Source organism: Silurus meridionalis, chromosome 15 (assembly GCF_014805685.1).
Source record: "Silurus meridionalis isolate SWU-2019-XX chromosome 15, ASM1480568v1, whole genome shotgun sequence".
In the NCBI taxonomy this organism is placed as follows: domain Eukaryota; kingdom Metazoa; phylum Chordata; class Actinopteri; order Siluriformes; family Siluridae; genus Silurus; species Silurus meridionalis.
This window is the reverse complement of record NC_060898.1, coordinates 2,248,269-2,267,118: the sequence shown is the minus strand read 5'-3', so window position 1 is coordinate 2,267,118 and position 18,850 is coordinate 2,248,269. Positions and strand designations below refer to the sequence as shown.

The following is an 18,850-nucleotide window of genomic DNA, read 5'->3' as shown; positions in this document are numbered from 1 at the left end:
AATTTTTTTACAGCAACCTAATGAATACATTTAATAAATAAATACAAAAATAAATAGACTAAAAGCAACCTAAATGAATATCATGACCAAAAAAACCTCTTCAAATCACAAAGTCTAATAGTATTGAAATTAAGCTAGAGCTTAGGTTTCTACATCCACGACCAAGACGCAAAGTTGAGCTGCTCTCCATGATGACGACTAATTTTCCAGACACCTGACAGTGAAAGCAAAGCTCAGAGCTTGTGTGCCATTAAAACCGTCCATGAGAAGCTCACGTCAGGCATGTTAAGAGCAAACCGCAGTGTCTCATTGAGAAAAAAAAAAGTCACCATTTTGGTTTCTGGATGAAAATGCGGACTGATCTACGTTTTTTTTCCTCCAAAATGAAAAATTCATTTGCGTCTGTTGACGTTCCTCATTCTAAAGAGCGCTTATATATATAATATATACATCTCACTGCGTTCTCCATGGTTACCAAATTCTCTCAATCACAGCATAAAAGCCAAAGACGTTCTCCCCTCTTTGTTCAACAGTTCGTCTCCATGTCCTCCACTACATAATCAAACACATCCCAGAAATCAATCGCAAAATTCCCTTAGACAGGGATCACCTTTAATCATTAGAATTCTCTTTAAGATTCGACAGAGATTTGTTCTTGTCTTGCGGAACGATTGATTGTCATATCAAGATTAAAAAAAAAAAGAAAGGCTAAGAAGTGATCAGAGTCCGGTATCCGAATATACGGCGTGATAAATCAGACGATCCGATTTTTCTCTGCTTCATTGAGAGCCAGCTGGCAGAGTGAAAGCCCGCCGCGTTAATCCAGGGTGGAGAGAGAGAGAGAGAGAGAGAGAGAGAGAGAGAGAGAGAAAAACGCCATTCATGTAAAAACCGTCCACAGGAAGTGTGCATCAGGAGAGCGTCAGTCATTCATAAGCTTCATCTTCTGCGTTCGTCGCTGCAGCATTCACACTGCAGTCCCTCCCAACGTCTTGCCTTCCTGCCTGCCTAGGAATAAAAAAAAGGAAAAAACAGATAGAGGGAGAGGGAGATGTTGAGAGAAAGAGAGAGACAGCATGTTTTCTGTTCTCTAGAGACAAGACAAAAAAATGATGCTGCGTGAGAAAAAAGGGAGACGAGCTGACGAAAGAAGGGATGCTGATGAGAGGATGATGCTGAGCGGAGGAAAAGAAGAACAGCGCCTTGGCTGTGAATGAGGCAGGCGGATGAGCGCAGACTCGTTTTCTGTGAATGGAGTCGGGCCTCAGCTTCCTTCTGTAAGGCGATCCCTCGGGGATGGAGAGAGGCCGACCAATCAGAGCCAGGCGGGATGACTCATTCAAGGTAGGCTGGCTGAATAGTAGGTCGAACCATTCTCGGCTTAGGTGATGGTATAAACCATTTATCTCTGGCACTAGCACAGAAAGAAAAGGAGACGGCTTTGTTCTAACTGTGAGGGTTTTTATGACTCTTTATTTTCAGCAAACCTTCATCTGTCGCTTTGTGAAACAGGAAAATGTGTAAAATGGTGCAAATCAAAGATGCCCTCCACATACACTCTTCCCCTTCATATACCCCCCCCCCCCTTTCCCAGGGGCTAATTCTGTCTCACTTAGACGTCCCGCCTGGGCACTGACAGTGTGAATGTCACAGAGCACGCTATTCTGCAGATGATTCATCTTCAAGGATGTTCAGAATAATTGTGTTGATCAAGTAATTGACAGAAGAATAATATAGGGCATTTTCGTTTTTCTTAAATCAGATAATGCCCCGGGTATGAATTTGGAATCTCCAGCATTTGTATAAACCAATAACAATATTAAAAGCATTTTTAGGTCAATTCCATGATTTTATGAGAACTCAAGCTCACCACAAATAAAATAATCCACATTTTGCTTTTTTTATGTACAGAACTGGCCCACCTGATTTTTCCATCCATACCACAGATTTGGAGGAACACAATTTGTACTAGATATCTCCCTTCTCTTAAATTGAAAGAACCAAACCTGCTCCAACATGACACACAAATCCCTGTGCACAAATCCAGCTCTCTGAAGGTCTGCTTTTCATGGTTTTAGAGTGGAAGATCTCCTGCTGTAGAGCTTCCACCCTATTGAACACAATGAATGTGAATTCTGACTGCATCCAAGGCCTTCTCACATTACCTATATCTGACCATAATATTTTATGGTTTCTAATCACACTCATGGTGTCACCCAGATGAGCATGGGTTCTCCTCAGAGTCTGGTTCCTCCTAAGGTTTCATCCTCATACTATCTAAGATAGTTTTTCCTTGCCACAGTCTCCCTAGGTTTGCACATGAGAGGAAAATATACACATAATTCACTTATAATAAGTAATTTTGTGCTAGAATTATTAGATTTTGTAAAGCTGCTTTAAGACTGAATGTCCACTATAAAAAGCGCTTAGAAACTTGAATTTAAACTTGTTCTGTTTGTTTTCTTGTGGAGGTGGTTGTTAAATTTCATATTTCTTGAAATCACGTGTGGATTTTGCCCCATTCTGACTGGCCATAATATTTTGTCATAGATTATCGTTTCTATAGCAACAATATTGGCTGCGTTGCTATTTGAAAGGATTCTCCAGTGCTTTTTTTTTCGACATAAAATGCATTTAACAAATGAACGGCAAGAGAAATCAGCCATCGTAATCATAACCAGCCATAATAATACAATGATAACAGAAACTAATTTGTTTGAAAGAGTTCTATATTTAGGGTAACTATAAATGGATAAAAAAGCAATTGATCCTTATTATGCTTTTAGAAAATGGGGATAGGTACAATAGAACAATGATCAATTATGATATATACGAACATTTTTGAGAGGAAGAAAGAGATGAATGAGTGAATAAAATCCCTGTGTGTGTGTGTGTGTAGAGAGAGAGAGAGAGAGAGAGAGAGAGAGAGAGAAAGAGCAATCTCCATAGTCGTGACATAAGTGTGTCGAGTCCATTCCTACACCTCAACTCATTAAAGTGCAGGAAATTGAAAGAGTGACATGGAGAGAAAGACATGAGAGGATGATGAGGGCTTTCCCTTTCAACTTTTTGAAAGCTCTTTACCAAACAATGATCCCAGATAGCGAAGGATTACAGCTGTATTATCTGGTTATTAAAGAGCTGCATGACTGCACACCCAGGCTGTGTTCATGACTAGTCAGACGTAGGAAAAACACACACACACTTATAGCTTGCTGGTATGAGATCATTATTAACAGTGGAGTTATGAGTTAAACTCCCTGTTCCCACCTCGAGGTTTATGGTTTATTTAAGTTATATAATGTCAGCTGATGAGTAAGTATTTGGAAGCACTATTCTTCAAAATAGTAGCTAGTAAATAATAATGGATGTTTTAGATCAGTCTTATTGGTTCATGAAGCTAAACCTGAGTGAAATTTAAAAATCACTATAATCCACTTTTAAAAATAAAAATATCACCTTATATATTTATACATTACACTTGTTCTGCATAACTATTACTTTTCTTCTCTACATTATAATTCCTGCTTTTTCCACCTGTATGTGGTTTCTGTTACCACAAATTTAAAGGCAAACAATTGTACAGGATGCCTTCGGATATAAAAAAAATTTCCTTCACTTAGACTAGGAGATCCTAGGACTAGGATAAAATTCATTTGGCCACATTTATCCCAGACCACCTGGTTTGAATGGTGGGATCATTACCTTATAATCGATTAGACCCCATTTAAACCTGTATTTAGCAATTTGAGATTTTGAGCTTTTCACTTGAGATCTGACCTTACGAGAGACCAAGCTTGGGATTTGACTCACAACGTTTATTAATGATTATTTTAAGGTCAGTGAACAGAAAATAAAAATTAAAAGTATTCACATTAGCAGGAACACATTTCACCAGTCATAACAATGACAACCAAAAAAAAAAAAAAACCCGTATGTTATAGACACCAACATTTTGCTGAAATACTAGAATATCAGACAGCAAATGAATTTACATTTAACACTGAAATAATGATTTCTTAGATATACATTTCTTATGTAAACAATACTGATTTAGAGTCTAAAAAACAAACGGTACAAATCCAACATACAGCAAAAAAAGGTTCATAAGATAAAGGTGATAATCAGATCCTCAAATCTTTGCTGCTTTGTATTTTGTCATTTGCCAGGTTTGTTATCAAATTGTCCAAATGTCTTCTTATTGAACATTGTGGACAAAATGTCACTGGCTTTCTGTTGAAAGAAAAAAATCATAAGACTCAGTTGTCTTAAATAAAGAGCCTAAACCAAAATCTGTGAGGTTAAAGGTTAAACTTTTAGTTTGTTCAGCATGTAATAACTTCTGAGTTTCTTAGTGGTTTTAATAAATAGTTTTTTTTCATGTAACATTATATTATTTTAACATAGCAACTTAATCCTGACAAATGATTCCGGAAATCCGGAATCCTCTTTTTCACCACAATGTCTAGTTAAAAAAAAAAAAACACACCTGTTTTTACAACATATTTCATATTATTGAATAAATTATTGTGGGTCTATGTTATCGATGTACTCTCACACAATACCTAGTACAAAAAAAAAGCCCAATAACATTATTGTAGGTTAATATTATTGATGTAATCCTTATTTTAATTAAGAAAAAAAGCAGATGAAAAGATGGTTTGCTTTTTTTTAATGAAATTTTATTTTAATTTAATATTATTTACATTTTTTTTTTTACCAGTGGCCCAAAAGTAGTCATTTTTAAGACATGATATTGTTCCTTTTTTCAACAAGACATTTTTTTTTTTAATTTCAAAGCCACGTTCAGGTTTTATTTTCCAACTCTGTTGTTTGTTGAGTTTACTGCAGGATTCAGTGCCATGATTGAATAGAATTTTTTCAGGTCACAGTGTAGTTTCTCCAAATGAGCATTCCCACTTCACGCTGTGATCTTCTTCTTCTGCAGACGTGTTCTGGTGGGCTCGGTGTGCACCAGCGGCTCCTGGATCACCGTGGCTGGATATTTCCTGCCCAGGAGCTCCACCTCGACCTTCTGACCAACGGTGGCCAAGTCTACAGGGAGGTAACCAAAGGCCAGGCTCTGCTGAATCGAGTAGCTGTACGCTCCGGAGGTCGTGTTTCCGACCACCTAGACAGAGCGCACAAGAGAAAGGAAAAATTTGGTGTTGCTACAAACAACCAACATTTAATCAGCTGTTCACAAATATTCCACTTCGATCGTTGTATTTTACCTTTCCGTTGTGCCATATGGTCTCGTTGCCCTCAGGGTCTATGTCGTCCGTATTCACAGTGAGATACGCTAACTTCCTTGTTAGTCCCTGAGCCTTGATTTCCTTTAAGGCTGTTTTACCAATAAAATCTGCAGTCTGGTGTGTGTGTACACATAAACACAAACACAAACACACACAGCGATGATTTAGGCCTTACTAGACCTACAGCGGATGCAGATGCGCTGATCAAAACATTTCATATTTAATTATATTTACCTACCTTGTTGAGTTTGATGAAGTAATCCAGACCAGCCTCGAGAGGATTTGTGTCAGAGTTCATCTACACACACACACACACACACACACACACACACACACACACACACACACACACACACATTTGTGAGGTCTTTATATTCCACTTTACACATATTATGTGTATATATAGATGTACAGATGTGTGTGTGTGTGTGTGTGTGTGTGTGTGTGAGTGAGACCTCAGCTCCCCAGCCTCGGAAGCCCTTTTCCAGCCTGAGGGAACCCATTGCATAAGTGCCAAAGTTATCGATTCCCTCTTCTTTTCCAGCCTCCATGATGGCCTGGTATACTTCTGCCAGCTTTGGCATGTCCACATACAGCTCCCAACCCAACTCGCCTTAAAAAACACACAAGCAAATGTTTACACACACACACACACACACACACACACACACACACACACACACACACACATCATTGCATAATAATAAAGATGCTTTGCAGGAGCCAATTAGAGGCTGTATTTTCATGATGTCATCATGTAGAATTTCTTACAACGTATTTTACAGTATTTTTAAACTACAAAAATACAAAACACTAAAGTATTTTGATACAAAATATAAAGCCATTTTCATCAACCCTCTCAAATACAAACTCTATTTTATATTTGAAATATATATCTAAAATATATGCATCATAAATACTGCCCATCCCTGCCTGTATATGATATCCGTATGGCCCTCAATGGGACTCCAGCCAGATGAAGGTGTTTGCAGTGAAGGAATTTAAAGGCGGCGTCACTCATGTCTTCGTTGGTGAGTTTCTGCAGGACTTTGCGAGCGTTCGGACCTGCGATTCCCAGCACTCCGATCTCATCAGTCACATTAGAGATGTTTACATCATAATCACCATCAGTTGCTTCTCTCTCGATCCATCTGGTGACGGGGGGTAGAAAGAAATGTACGTCATTAAATCAAACGCTGCGGAAATACACAGCAGGAAGTGTATCGCAGTTGCTCAAATGTTTTCCTTTAATGCCACGCACCATTCATGTGATTCTCGACCATATTACATATTGAAGCATGTTTATACAAAATTCCTAAAAAGCAAAAGACATGAACATGATTTCTACTGGGCAAAAAAAATATTGTTCATGTCAAATTTAATGACAAGACTCATTAGGCTAATTGCTACAGCATGCTAGTACCAAGATTGGAAAAATTAATAAATAATCAGATATGGTAAGATTTCTATGTAACAGCAGCAAAGAAAAATGTTGAAATATAAAGCAGAAAAACAGAGCTGCTGCAACAGGCTGCCCCTCAGGTGGCGCCATCTTGAACTGTGTACTAGCTCAAATATTAGCTGATTAGTCCATCAATTTAGCTATAACAGCAACGATAGTGTGCCAAGAAACCTAAAGTGTGACTTGAGAGTGAGATGTATATAAAATATCGCTAGCTATTTGCATAAAACATACGTTAAAGTGTCCTGACACTATTTTTAAAGTAATGCTGCTAGTCACTACAGGTTGAATCTATTTTAATACCAAGCACAGAGGCTGAAAGCTTACATTAGCTAATCAGTCAGTCAAGTTAGCTGTGATATTGAACCCATCTGCCACTGCAGCAGATTAATCATTACATAAGGGGCGTATATGAATATAATTTCAGTTAGCTAGAAGTTTTTCGTTGTTTTTTTTTGTTTGCTTGTTTTTAGCAAGTTACCTAGCTAACTTCTGTTAGATAAAATTAGCTTGCCTTTAAATTATTCACAAAGAGCTAATAGGCATGAATGGACTGCATTACTGTGTTTTACATTGTGGTAAAAGTCCCACAACGTGGTTTTATACGTGGTTTATGCAAATTGTAAAAAAAGAAATGTGTGAATTTGACCACAAGAGGGCAGATTAGGTTCATAAAAATATTCAAATGCATGTTTAGAACGTTGTCCAAGATTTGTCTGTTACAAGTGGTACCAGTACAGAGGTCCAAAACAGTCTCAGGGTAAAACGTTAACTTTTTATAACCACAAAGTCTTTTGGTGGTTTGTACGACTCTGTGTGTGTGTGTGTGTGTGTGTGTGTGTGTGTGTGTGTGTGTGTGTGTGTGTGTGTCACAATAAAGTTAGAAGTGTTTTGGAGTCTCTGTAACTTCAATGACTGTTTTAGGTGCAGTAACAGGAAACGCTTTAGAATAATTTTACATTCAGTTCAAATCTACTATATAAAATACATGAAGTTAATACTACTGTGTAACAGAAATAAATGCTAATTCCCCTGGACGTCCCAGTCCTTGTCCTAAATCCTTAAACTTCAACCTTCACACATTATATGGAGATTTCGGAAGCCTGACTTTCCCAGCCATATGTGTTTCTTTTCCAAACTTTTATCACAAAGCTGAAGGCTCACAATTGTACTTTAAAAACTGTTTCTGAATAATGAGCTCCATACTTATCTCAACCACTTGGTGAAAATCCATACTGACCACAAATCTCATAAAAAAAAAATGGACCCCAAACCAATGAACCTCATTGTGGGTAAATTAATTTCATTTACACGAATTTCCGCAAAATTTCCAATCAAAAATTGAAAGTAGAAAGTGCTTGTAAAGACCAACCTCAGATCATGCAATTCAGACCCTGAGCCAGTGATGAGCAGGAACTCTCCTGGTGCAACTTGGGTAATAGTGACCTCAGCGTAGACACGCCCCCTCGGCGTCAGCATGTGACTGATGTTAGTTAAGCCCAGCTGTGCAGCAGAAGTGATGTCCAAAATCATAACAACATTCAGTTCACAGAACATCATTTTTTTCTAATTTCTTAATTTGTCTTATTTACTTTTATTTATAAATTACTTATAATTTGCACTCGATGCACTTTATTTAGTGAGGACACTTATTTTACTCCTCTGTGTGTAGCTCTATGTTGTGTGATGTAACTCTCTGTTGTTTTAAGTAGTACCAGGGTTCTGGAGGAATGTCGTCTCATTTTACTGTGTACTGCATCAGCTATATATGGTTGAAATGACAATAAAAACTTCTTGATTTCAGAGATAAAAAGACTGCAGATCTGATATAAACTCAAAAATGAAATAACTGGCATGAATCTTGTGACATTTTTTTTTATTTATTGATATTTTTTAAAAATCAATACAGTATCGGCATACAAAATATCGCAATGCTCACGTGTATCGATATTTCCTTACACCCCTATGGGTTGGTGTGATGAAAAATTCTCATCTTAAAATTGAACAGAAAAACGACAAAGCGATAAAAAGTTACTGAAGGCGCTTTCGTGGGATCTTCTGCAGCTTACCTTCGGCATGGTGTTGGCGAACAGTCGGTCCAGCAGCTTGTGCGCATCCTTTCCTTTGACCGTGAACTTTCCAAATGGTGAAAGGTCAATAACGCCCACTTTCTCCATTACGAGCTTGCACTCTCGGCCGACTGGTCCGTGCCAGTTTGCTCGCCTGAAACTGGGTCTGAGGAGGGCAAAAGAGAAAACTGAGATAGTAGGAGGAAATTGTACTTCCAAACATCGAGACATTGCTGTAGTTCCTGTTCATGTGTTAGGGTGGCGGTTATACTTATAGCCCACGTCATCTCCTGGCTTGTAGAAGTAATGTGGTTGCTCCCAGCCTGCATGGAAGCCCATGGAGCATTTTTCCTTCAGCTGCTTGTAAAGTCCACTGACTCTGCTGGTGGGCCGACCAGCAAAGCGCTCCTCTTTAGGATACCCCACTGACCAAGAGAGAGTAAGAGAAATCCATCATACACCTGCAATTAATGCTAAGCAAAATCTACCACACTGCCATGTATAGCAGGGTTTCTACACATTTTTCATTTCAAAATTCCAGACTCAAATATGCAAAATTCCCTAAAGATTTTTAAGAACAGATTTAACATCTGATTTAAAATTTCAACTACAACATGCTTTGAGTTACAATCTCTGATGTATGTCAGAGTCTGAATCTTGTGTGTTTAGTCACAAGCTCGGGGACACTGTACTGTCATGGCAACTGTTGCCTTACAACGTAACAACCAATCACAGCTGTGCAGATCCGCTCTAATGATGAGAGTCTGCTCCTAACTTGAAGACGAAACACCTTTTGAAAATGTCCACACTAATACGGTTTTGGTTCAATCCACACAAAGAACAATGAAAATATAGCTTTTTGAAAACCTTCTCGAAAGTGGATCAATTTAAAACAGCGTTTTCGTATCGCAGTGTGAACTGTGTGTGAAAACAGAGGCTTTGTAATAGACTATATTATAGTTTAGTAATAAACTGTAAATAAACGGCATAATAAACCGTAAATGAACGGCATAATAAACCGTAAATAAGCGGCGTAATAACCGTAAATAAACGGCGTTTGAAAATGACGCGGGTCGACGCGTGCTATGGTTTTGCTCTTGTGCAACACAGGCACGTGATCGTTTTCATACGTTTCAGTGTGGATGAGTAAATTTTGGGAAACGATTGAAAACGGAAGTGTGGACGTGAAGCGTTTTTAGACAAAAACGGCATTTTTAAATTTATCCAGATTTGTGGGTTTTTTTATATATTGTACAAATTCTTAACCGAACAGGGCAATAGGATGAAAACACTTATTTTTCAATACTCAGTGTTCCACATCCGCCACCCCAAAGTAACTCACTCAAATCAAACTCCATACTTTTTCATATTTTTCCAAAATGCGTAGGAACCCTGGTATAGGTTTGTCCTTGTGAATGTTTTTGCTTTTTTTTAAACTTACCCACATTGTTAAACCCATATGACTCTCTGGCCTTGGCACACAGGAATGGCACAGTGGTCCACTTGCCATAACGGTTCGGGTCGCATTCAATCAGATCATAAGCGGGCTCACCTCGCAAGATCCAGTCACTCAGGAACTTTCCCACTCCACCCGCATGAATGATGCCGTAGCTTTTCCCAAAAATAACATTCGGTTATTTAAAAACACATATACGAAGGGCGTTCAAGTCAAACAGGTACTTTTATAATTACAGGTATAAAAATGGATACTAGCGTGGCGGTACTACACGCGGTACTACGTGGCTGGTGTGTGTGGCGCATGTGTCACGGGCCAGTCCAACGACTGTTTATCAAGATAGCAGACAACAGTGTTAGAGCGTGCATGGAACATCGTGTTTCCACTTCTTGAAATGTGTTCTTTTATTTTATAAACTCAAAAGTCTTGGTTTGCTTTGTCAAAGGTTCTGAGATACAATTTGACCTTAAAAATGACCAATAACAGGCCAATTTCCAATAACAGGACATCCTAAAGCATCTACAAAAAGACTCAGAAAACTGAGTGCATCCTGAAAATTGGTGCCTAAATCATCTCTCGTATAAAAAAAAGAATTCCCATAGAAATAATAAATGCGTTGATATAAACCGGAGATATTCTAGCCTCTACAACTTCTGTTAAAGACACTGTGCCTGACAATCAATCATCATCATCTGAGCAATCAGACGTCAGTATTCAGCAGCACTGTATTGTTGTACACATTTTATACACTTTTCATTGCAACATGGTGCTTGTTGGTTTTTTTTTTTTACCCAAAGCCAATGGCGGTCCAGTAGTTGCGGAGTCCCTGGTGTGGTCCTACCATTGGCAGCAGGTCTGGAGTGTACGTGATTGGTCCAGACACGATATTAATGATGTCGGCATGCTTGAGAACAGGAACCATCTCCATGGCCATTTCCACGTGCTCCATGATACGGTCCAGGTCCGATTCGAACAGCTCCTTACCGAACCCTTAGATTTAAAATTGTGAATGAAAAAAATCTAGAAAAATTGAGGCACTTTGAATTCCTAAACCGTGTTCAGTACAGATTCGAGGTCTCTCAATCTGAGGCGTTATAGAATATAACAACAAACACCACAATTGGTAGTCACATTGTACCTGGAGGGACTCCATCTCTGACCCACGAGTCCTGCAGCACCATCTTCTCCTCCCTTTCGTAAGGGCCAAACAGCAGGCCGTCTCTCTCCTGACGCAAATAGTACGAACCCTCCAGATCCCGGATCACGGGCAACTCCTTTTTCAAGACCTTCACCTCAGGAACGGTTGCCGTCACCACATACTGGTGATGGACAGGGATCGTGGGATGTTCCAGACCAACCAGCTGACCAAGTTCCCGTGCCCAGAAACCTGGAGAACAATGAGATCATAAGCAGCTAAGAATTATAATGCATTTCATTTAAAAATCAATAATCAATAATAAACTTAAAGGGAACAAAACACACCCAGTTTCGGCCAATCTCATGTTAATCTTGAGTACCTTGAGAGTTCCTTCATATCTCCAAAGAGTCTGTAGTTTTATCAGACTTCTAAAAAGAAATATAGCTTTGTGCTTTCTCTCCATAAACAGCTAAGATCCTGGCGGCGTGGAACCTCAAACAGGGTTTTCCTTCGCCAGGATCCAAAACCACACTTATTTGGAGAGATTCTTCGACTTTCATAACCAAATGAAGCACGGTGATGAAGCGTGTTCTTCTTCTCACACTAGTTGCTGTAAGTGCGTTCTTCCAGGATAAGGGGAATGACGTCATGAAGGGCCATACTCGGAAAGAATAAACTTTCCAAAATGTATACAAACCCAAAAGAATCAGAATCCAAATACTTTATTGAGAACATTGGGAAATTGTTGGGTTGCAGTTACTCATAGAAAAATTAATTTAAAGATCAAAGTAGAATAAAATAAAATATATGTATAAAGTTATATACTGTATATATGATATAAATAGATAATAAATTATATATATTTAGCTATATGAAGTGAAATGAAATGTGTAGCAGCAGTAAAACAGAGGGCAAAAAAGTTCAAAGTTTTTGTTCTCAGCAAAGAAATGCTTTGAGGACATGAGGTAATGGTTGAAACTTTCAACAATGGCCATTTAGGCTCTTAAAAATAAATTGTGCCTCTGGCTATACAATTATCTCTGATTATGTAATGGTCCAAAGTATCCTGAGGTAACCTCCTGCATTGTTGACGCCCATGTTTTTCTCTCTCTCTCTCTCTCTCTCTCGCGCTCACTTTGCGAGTAGTGTGTCAGTTATTAGACAAGAAAAATCTAGAAATTCAGTCAGTACCTACAGTAAGCCTGTAAGTACATGAGCATGTCAGTGGTATAAAGTATTTGAATAAATTTACTTCGTTATTGTACTTAAGTAATTTTTTTGGCTGCTTTCTAGTTTTACTGAGTAGCAAAGATATATGGACTTCTACTCAACAACATTTGTGATTGATCAGAACGAAGGGCGTTCAAGTCAAACCGGGACTTTTGAGTTTATAAATGGAAAGAACAAATTTTCCCTATTTGAACCATTGCTTTAATACTTGGTCTTTATTTTTTGGCCGACTTGTTTGTTATATTCTGGCATGTTCAAGAAGCTGTTGAATTGATGATTAATGCAGTGTTGAGGTGTAGAATTTGATTTGTATATTTGGAAATAAAACCTCACAAAAAGACCGTTTTTATCTTTTCACTCACGTGTGTCTCGGTGTCAAGGATTAGCGCATCTTTGAGGCTACGTTCAATATGAGACAAATACTCAAGTACCATTCAAATCAGATACTCGAAGACTTTTATTCGAGTCATAGTCAAGTTTTGCAGTAAAGTTTCTATACCTTTACTGAAGTATGATTTTCAGGTACTCTTTAAACCTCCAGTCAGTACGCAAGTCAAAAAGAAAGAAGATTTGAACTTATGTTACAACGTTTTTTTAAAAGGTGCGTGTGTTTTTCTCCTTACAAGCAAAGCCAATTCACACAAATTCTGCACAGTGTGCAAACAGCGTGACGTGAACAGGATCTCAAACAGAAACGTAACGCAGACCCTGACCTTTAACGTCTAACAAGTCCAGCAAACGTAGCGATGTGCTTTCTCTAGGTTTCAGGTCCGAAATTAGCGAGCAAAGCGAGGGAGGAACACGTGGAGACTCAAGAAGTCAACGTTTCATGGAAGGGAAGAAAAGAAAGCACATTTATGCCCACTGAGTAAAAAACTAGGCCGTGCTCGACCCATTCGAAAATATTTTTTTAGCTGCCTGATTATTTTTCACTGAGCTCACTTAATATGAGCTAGCCAAAATAAACATTACAGATCTACACACTGGCGTTTCCAATTCTTTTTGCATCACAACTATTGGCCTGGCTGACTGGCAACACCTGATTGGCTGAAGAGGAAGGCGGAAACATGAAGCCTGAATTGGGCCTGTGTGAAACAAGTCGACTCTCGTCAGGGAGACTTAAAAATAAAAACCAGAGTATGAGAGAAGCAAGAGCAGCGAAAACAAAATGTGAAAACAACAGTGGCGAGTTTGTTATGCAAATGCGCAAATACACACCATGCGAGTGAGGTCACACAAGGAGTACAGACAAAATAACCCTTACCTTTATTAATAATAATAATGATAATAATAATAATAATGCAAGATTTTAAACAATCACATAATTGTGAGAAATGAATTCTAAATGAGTGAACTCTGTGATGTTGATTTTCGGAGCGGGGTTAGGCTGCAGTACTTACCTGTAGCGTTGACGATGCGGTTGGCGCGGATGGTCCCATGAGGCGTCTGGACATCCCATTTTCCATCAGGGGTGGAGACGAGACCCGTAACAGGCGCGGGGCTGTAGATCTGAGCACCGTACATCCGAGCTCCAGCTGCGAGAGCCATGGTAAGAGAGTACGGGTCGATGTGTCCATCACCAGGAGTGTACAGACCTGCTAATACCTAAAGAAATAAGAGGACACTAATATATAAAAAAATAGACAAGCATTTAATACTGCGTTATTTTTTTTCCCCTCAATTTTTTTTTCCTTGTCTTCAACTCGTACATACAACTCGGACAAGCAAGCAGAGCGATGGTCTAGTACTAAAATTTTACATCTTCATAATTCGCCTCTCATTGCAAGCCATCAATAGGATACATTAAAGCTACACATGAAGCACATGAAAAAAAAATTATGCTCTCCAATTCAATATGAGAGTTCACATTTATTTCTTTGGTTCAGACAGACAGCAAATCATCGAACTTTACTTAAGTGCCTTCTGACTTCTAACGCATGGCCACTTCACAAAAAAAGATGTAATAAAATGAAAAGAATTAAAGCCTTTTCCTGTTCTGTCTCCAGGAAGTTACAGCTCTACCTCTGCCATGTCAATCTGTATTCTACGTGACTCTCAGGACACGCCTCGGTCTCCGTAGGGTTGTAATGCGTCGTATTTACGTAGCAGCAGCGGTGCTGAGAGAACGCACTCCAGAAACAGTTTAGCGATCAGAAATCCAACATCTTATCCACTGAGCCACCACTTCCCAAAAACTTACTCAACACTCAAAAACGTTGTTCGATCCACATGTTGGTGCTGATTTCTTTAAAAAAATAAAAATAAGATTCAATACACATGGTAGAAAATCTTTCACTTGGAGAAAAGGATCTACTCTGTGCAGCTGGGGATGGTTCCACCTTAACAGCCTAAAGATCCATGAAGCTACTGAGCAACTCAAGAACTTTCAGGATGGATTTGGATTGTAATTAATAAAAACAGTCTGCTAAAATAGCTGCATGAACTTTGCAGAAACGCTCACAGTTTATGAGTAGTCTGGTGTCACCTTGTCCTAAATCCCAAACTTAAGATAGAATGAAGTTGTGTTTGGTTTCCTCTCACCTTGTCTATGTTGAGAAGAGGGAAGAGCTCGTGGACCTTCTCGGGTTCGATGAGGAACTGTGGCGTTGGATGCCAGTGAGTTCTGGTCATCTGGTACTTCATCTCGTCCACTCGGGCTGGAGTCGAGGCGATCCTCACACTTCCTGGTTGATGAAAACCGACTGCCTGAAACAAAATTTCCTATTTACTGCCAGGTCATGCATTATAACAAAACTTTGGAAATCTTGTCAGTTTTATTGTGAGTGACAGGACCACTGACTAAATGAACATTTGCGTTCATGAAGAACATCTGGTCCAACAAAAAAAACCAGAAATGTTTCACTGTAAAATGGAAAATTGTTTATTTTGAGCACAACAAACATGGTTTTGGTTCTTTGGGTGAACAAATGCTAATCCTAAATTTATTAGCTAGTCAGTGCGATGCCCACAATCCCATGGTTTGGGATTTAGGATTGGGATAAAAGGTGGTACCTAATAATGTATTGTGAATTTCACAGCTGGTTGTTAAGAGCATTAAAAAACATTGTGTATTTAAATTCCCACCGAAGGGGAAAAATCACATTATGCTTTTCTGGAAAAATGTCTCAGCAGGTCATGTTTGTGCCCTCACCATGAAGCCAGGTGGCACATTTTTGGCCTGCAAAAGTCAGAAAACTATGAACGTTAAAAAAAACAATGAACTTTTGTTTGCTTTAATAGCTTTGGATACACTTCCTGTCATTCAGACGCTGCTCTTTAATGTCTCACCTGGCCCGTCTCTGCCTCCAGCTGCTCATACAGCTTAATGCTGTGGTAATGAATCTTCTTTAGATTGATCCCGGGGTGATAGTACGTCGTCAGACCGGCCTGCAAACAGAAACACCAATGATTATCATCATCAACCTCAGTACCGTCACCCATGCTTGGTGGGCTTTGCTTTAAATATCTTAGATTACACATCTTTGAGAACCTGACATGGTCTTTTCACACACAATCTCAGATAAATTGAGGCTCTATCATTTTCAGCAGCTAAGAAAATTCAGGCTTTTACCAGTAATCCTGAATACTGTCTATACTGGGGCTATAGAAAACATTCTGACGTCTGCTGTCTAATGGCCAAATCTGTAAGGTTCAGGAGGAGCTTCTTCCCTTAAGCTATTAAACTTCTTAATGTGTTTTTTTTTTTGTCATACCTCATTACAGTTTGTACTTTTGCACATCTGAATAGATTATATGAATCATAAATCATATTATAAAATATATGCACCAAACTTTATACAAGCCAATCAGGTTGTGGTTTGCAAATACAAACCTGGCAACACAAGTTTCTCAGGGAAGGGGCGGGGCTTCGAGGACTACAGTGAGAATTGTGATTTAATATTTAAATGAAAATGTAAATAAACACAAAATCCTGGAATTATAATTCAATCAAGTATATTTTAGATTTATTTAAATCTATTTTACAATATTCATTAAATAACAATAAAAAACACTTACAGCTGTACAGCTAACATAAGCAAGCAAAATGAAAACACCAAACAGTGAAACGTCCAAACGTGTGCAGAGTTTTACAGAATTTAACCCTTTGCATGACCTACAGCGTGCCATGTGGATCCAGCAGTCAGCTCGGACTTCTCCAGAAGAACCACATCCTTCTGTCCGGCTTTGGCCAGGTGGTAGGCCACACTTACACCGACACATCCTCCTCCGATGATCAGAGTCTCGGCTGTCTCCTTCAGCCTCTTCCCCAGAACTCCTACATCTCCATCACTGAGAAGAAGAAAAAGTCTGAGAATTTTAGGAAGCAAAACAGTAACTATGATGGAATGGTGGATCAGATTCGCTGGTTAGATCCTAAACTCAAGTCAGAGGTTTGAGGTAAACAGCATTTAGATCTCAGAGCTAGTTTTTAATTCATGTTCTCTTTCTTGTGTCTATGGCGTTTTCCTCTGGGTTCTCCAGTTTCCTCCCATTTCCCAAAAACATGCTAAAGTGAATTCACTTACACTGCTTCTAGAGATGAATTATTGTTAGTGTGTGTAGATGGTTGTGTATCCGGAGTGTATACAAACACAGAGTTCCAGGATGAAGTTAAATTAACAAACATGATGATGATGATGATGATGATGATGATGATGATGATGACAAAGCCAGTTATTTTGATCTTGTCTTTCATTCTTGTGTGCACGATCTTCCTTGAGAGCGAAACCATGCACATACCCATGGATGATATAATGGATTATTTTATTGTATATACTGATGTATTGATTGTACAGTCCAGATTATATTGTATTGATCATACAGGCTTGAGTGAGATATTTATTATCTGTCGGTTACCCAATTTAGATTAAAAAGATGACACCGAATTGATTCTATAGCACAGATTAGAGAGTAGTGATAGATGTGGTTAAAGCTCTGGGCAAATGATGGGAAGGTTGGGGGTTTAAGCCCCTGTACTGCCAAGCTTCCAGAATTCGGCTTGGGCCCTTGAGCATGGCCCTTAACTTGCTTGTACAGAGGAAGATATTTGTTTAACATCATGCACAATTAATTGCAACAAGTAAAAATACACCAAATATTTAAATTTTATTTTTAATTTAAGTCGACTTGACAGTGCTGATGCATAGAACACAAGACAGACAAATCGATATATTTATATGTAAATATTTGCATGAAAGGAAGTGACAATAATGCTGGAAGTTTAGACAGATAATTATTTATTATTAATAATAATTAAAATAATAATCATAATAATAATCATCTGACTCATAATTTAATAGCACCACTTTCAAACACTTTGACACTTTTTAAATACCCCATTCACCTTTCAAGACACACACACACACACACACACACTAATTTGTTCTTGCATTACCTTTTCTTCTCAGTCTCTTTCCTCAGTGTGCAGCTTAAACTCAGCACCCTGGTTGCCCCAAACTTCATGCAGAAGTTCGGATCTCTCGTTAATTGCACAGTGACTCTGTTCAGAAGTCTGGACATGTTGCTCAGGTCTCAAGGAGACGCTCACGGTTCCTCTTTCTGCAGCACGCGCACAGCTGACCCTCGCCTCCTCCTTTTCGCAGCTGCGTCTCCGCGCATGCGCACTGGAGCTAATACGCTCCATGGAGTGTGAATTCAGCGTCCATTGCATGTCAATCCTATGGAAGCGTAGAGGTGGCAAAATTCAATCAAATGTAATCAGAACGCAATATTGAAAATGACAATGTATTTTTTTATTTTATATTCACATTTTCAGTTACCCTATGTGCAAACTTTGGTGCAAAATGAAAATTACATTTTATCATTAAATTTTTGCCATTTCCAACAGTTTTAATATGCAAGTTACATATTCATTTGAACCCTTTATAAGTTGCGAAATGAAAATGAAAATGCATTACCCAAATTTGTTTTTATATGTGTTATTGCACAGCCATTATATTGCATTGCCATTTTGCATTACATTTTAAATTGCATTTTGCTTCCTCTATGCTTCCATAGGGTCACCGGAGATACCTCTTTATTTCCAAATCGAACATTGAATTACTTGAGTAATGCACATTTTTAATTCATTAGCAGTCTAAATTTTCAAACATCTGATCGTATAAAAGATGCAGTGTATTCTCCACTATAAATACAAAATTGATGTGTAGGTTAGAACTGATTTTTGATTTTGTGCATCACGAATCCATAATCGTTGTCCAATCCTTTAACACTAATATG

The 18,850-nt window shown here is 38.6% G+C and overlaps 1 protein-coding gene across 1 annotated transcript; it reads right to left on the bottom strand.

Annotated features, from left to right (window-relative positions):
* Positions 1 to 4,660: 4,660 nt before the first annotated feature.
* Positions 4,661 to 18,223, bottom strand: dmgdh (dimethylglycine dehydrogenase). Its single transcript, XM_046868661.1, has 16 exons — positions 18,006 to 18,223; positions 16,729 to 16,900; positions 15,899 to 15,997; positions 15,152 to 15,316; positions 14,011 to 14,215; positions 11,381 to 11,629; positions 11,034 to 11,232; positions 10,228 to 10,397; positions 9,058 to 9,211; positions 8,787 to 8,952; positions 8,090 to 8,220; positions 6,189 to 6,406; positions 5,711 to 5,868; positions 5,494 to 5,553; positions 5,235 to 5,369; positions 4,661 to 5,131 (listed from the first exon to the last, which is right to left on the bottom strand). The coding sequence occupies exons 1-16, from the start codon at positions 18,128 to 18,130 to the stop codon at positions 4,922 to 4,924; spliced, it is 2,616 nt and encodes an 871-aa protein (XP_046724617.1). The 5' UTR covers positions 18,131 to 18,223; the 3' UTR covers positions 4,661 to 4,921.
* Positions 18,224 to 18,850: the final 627 nt, after the last annotated feature.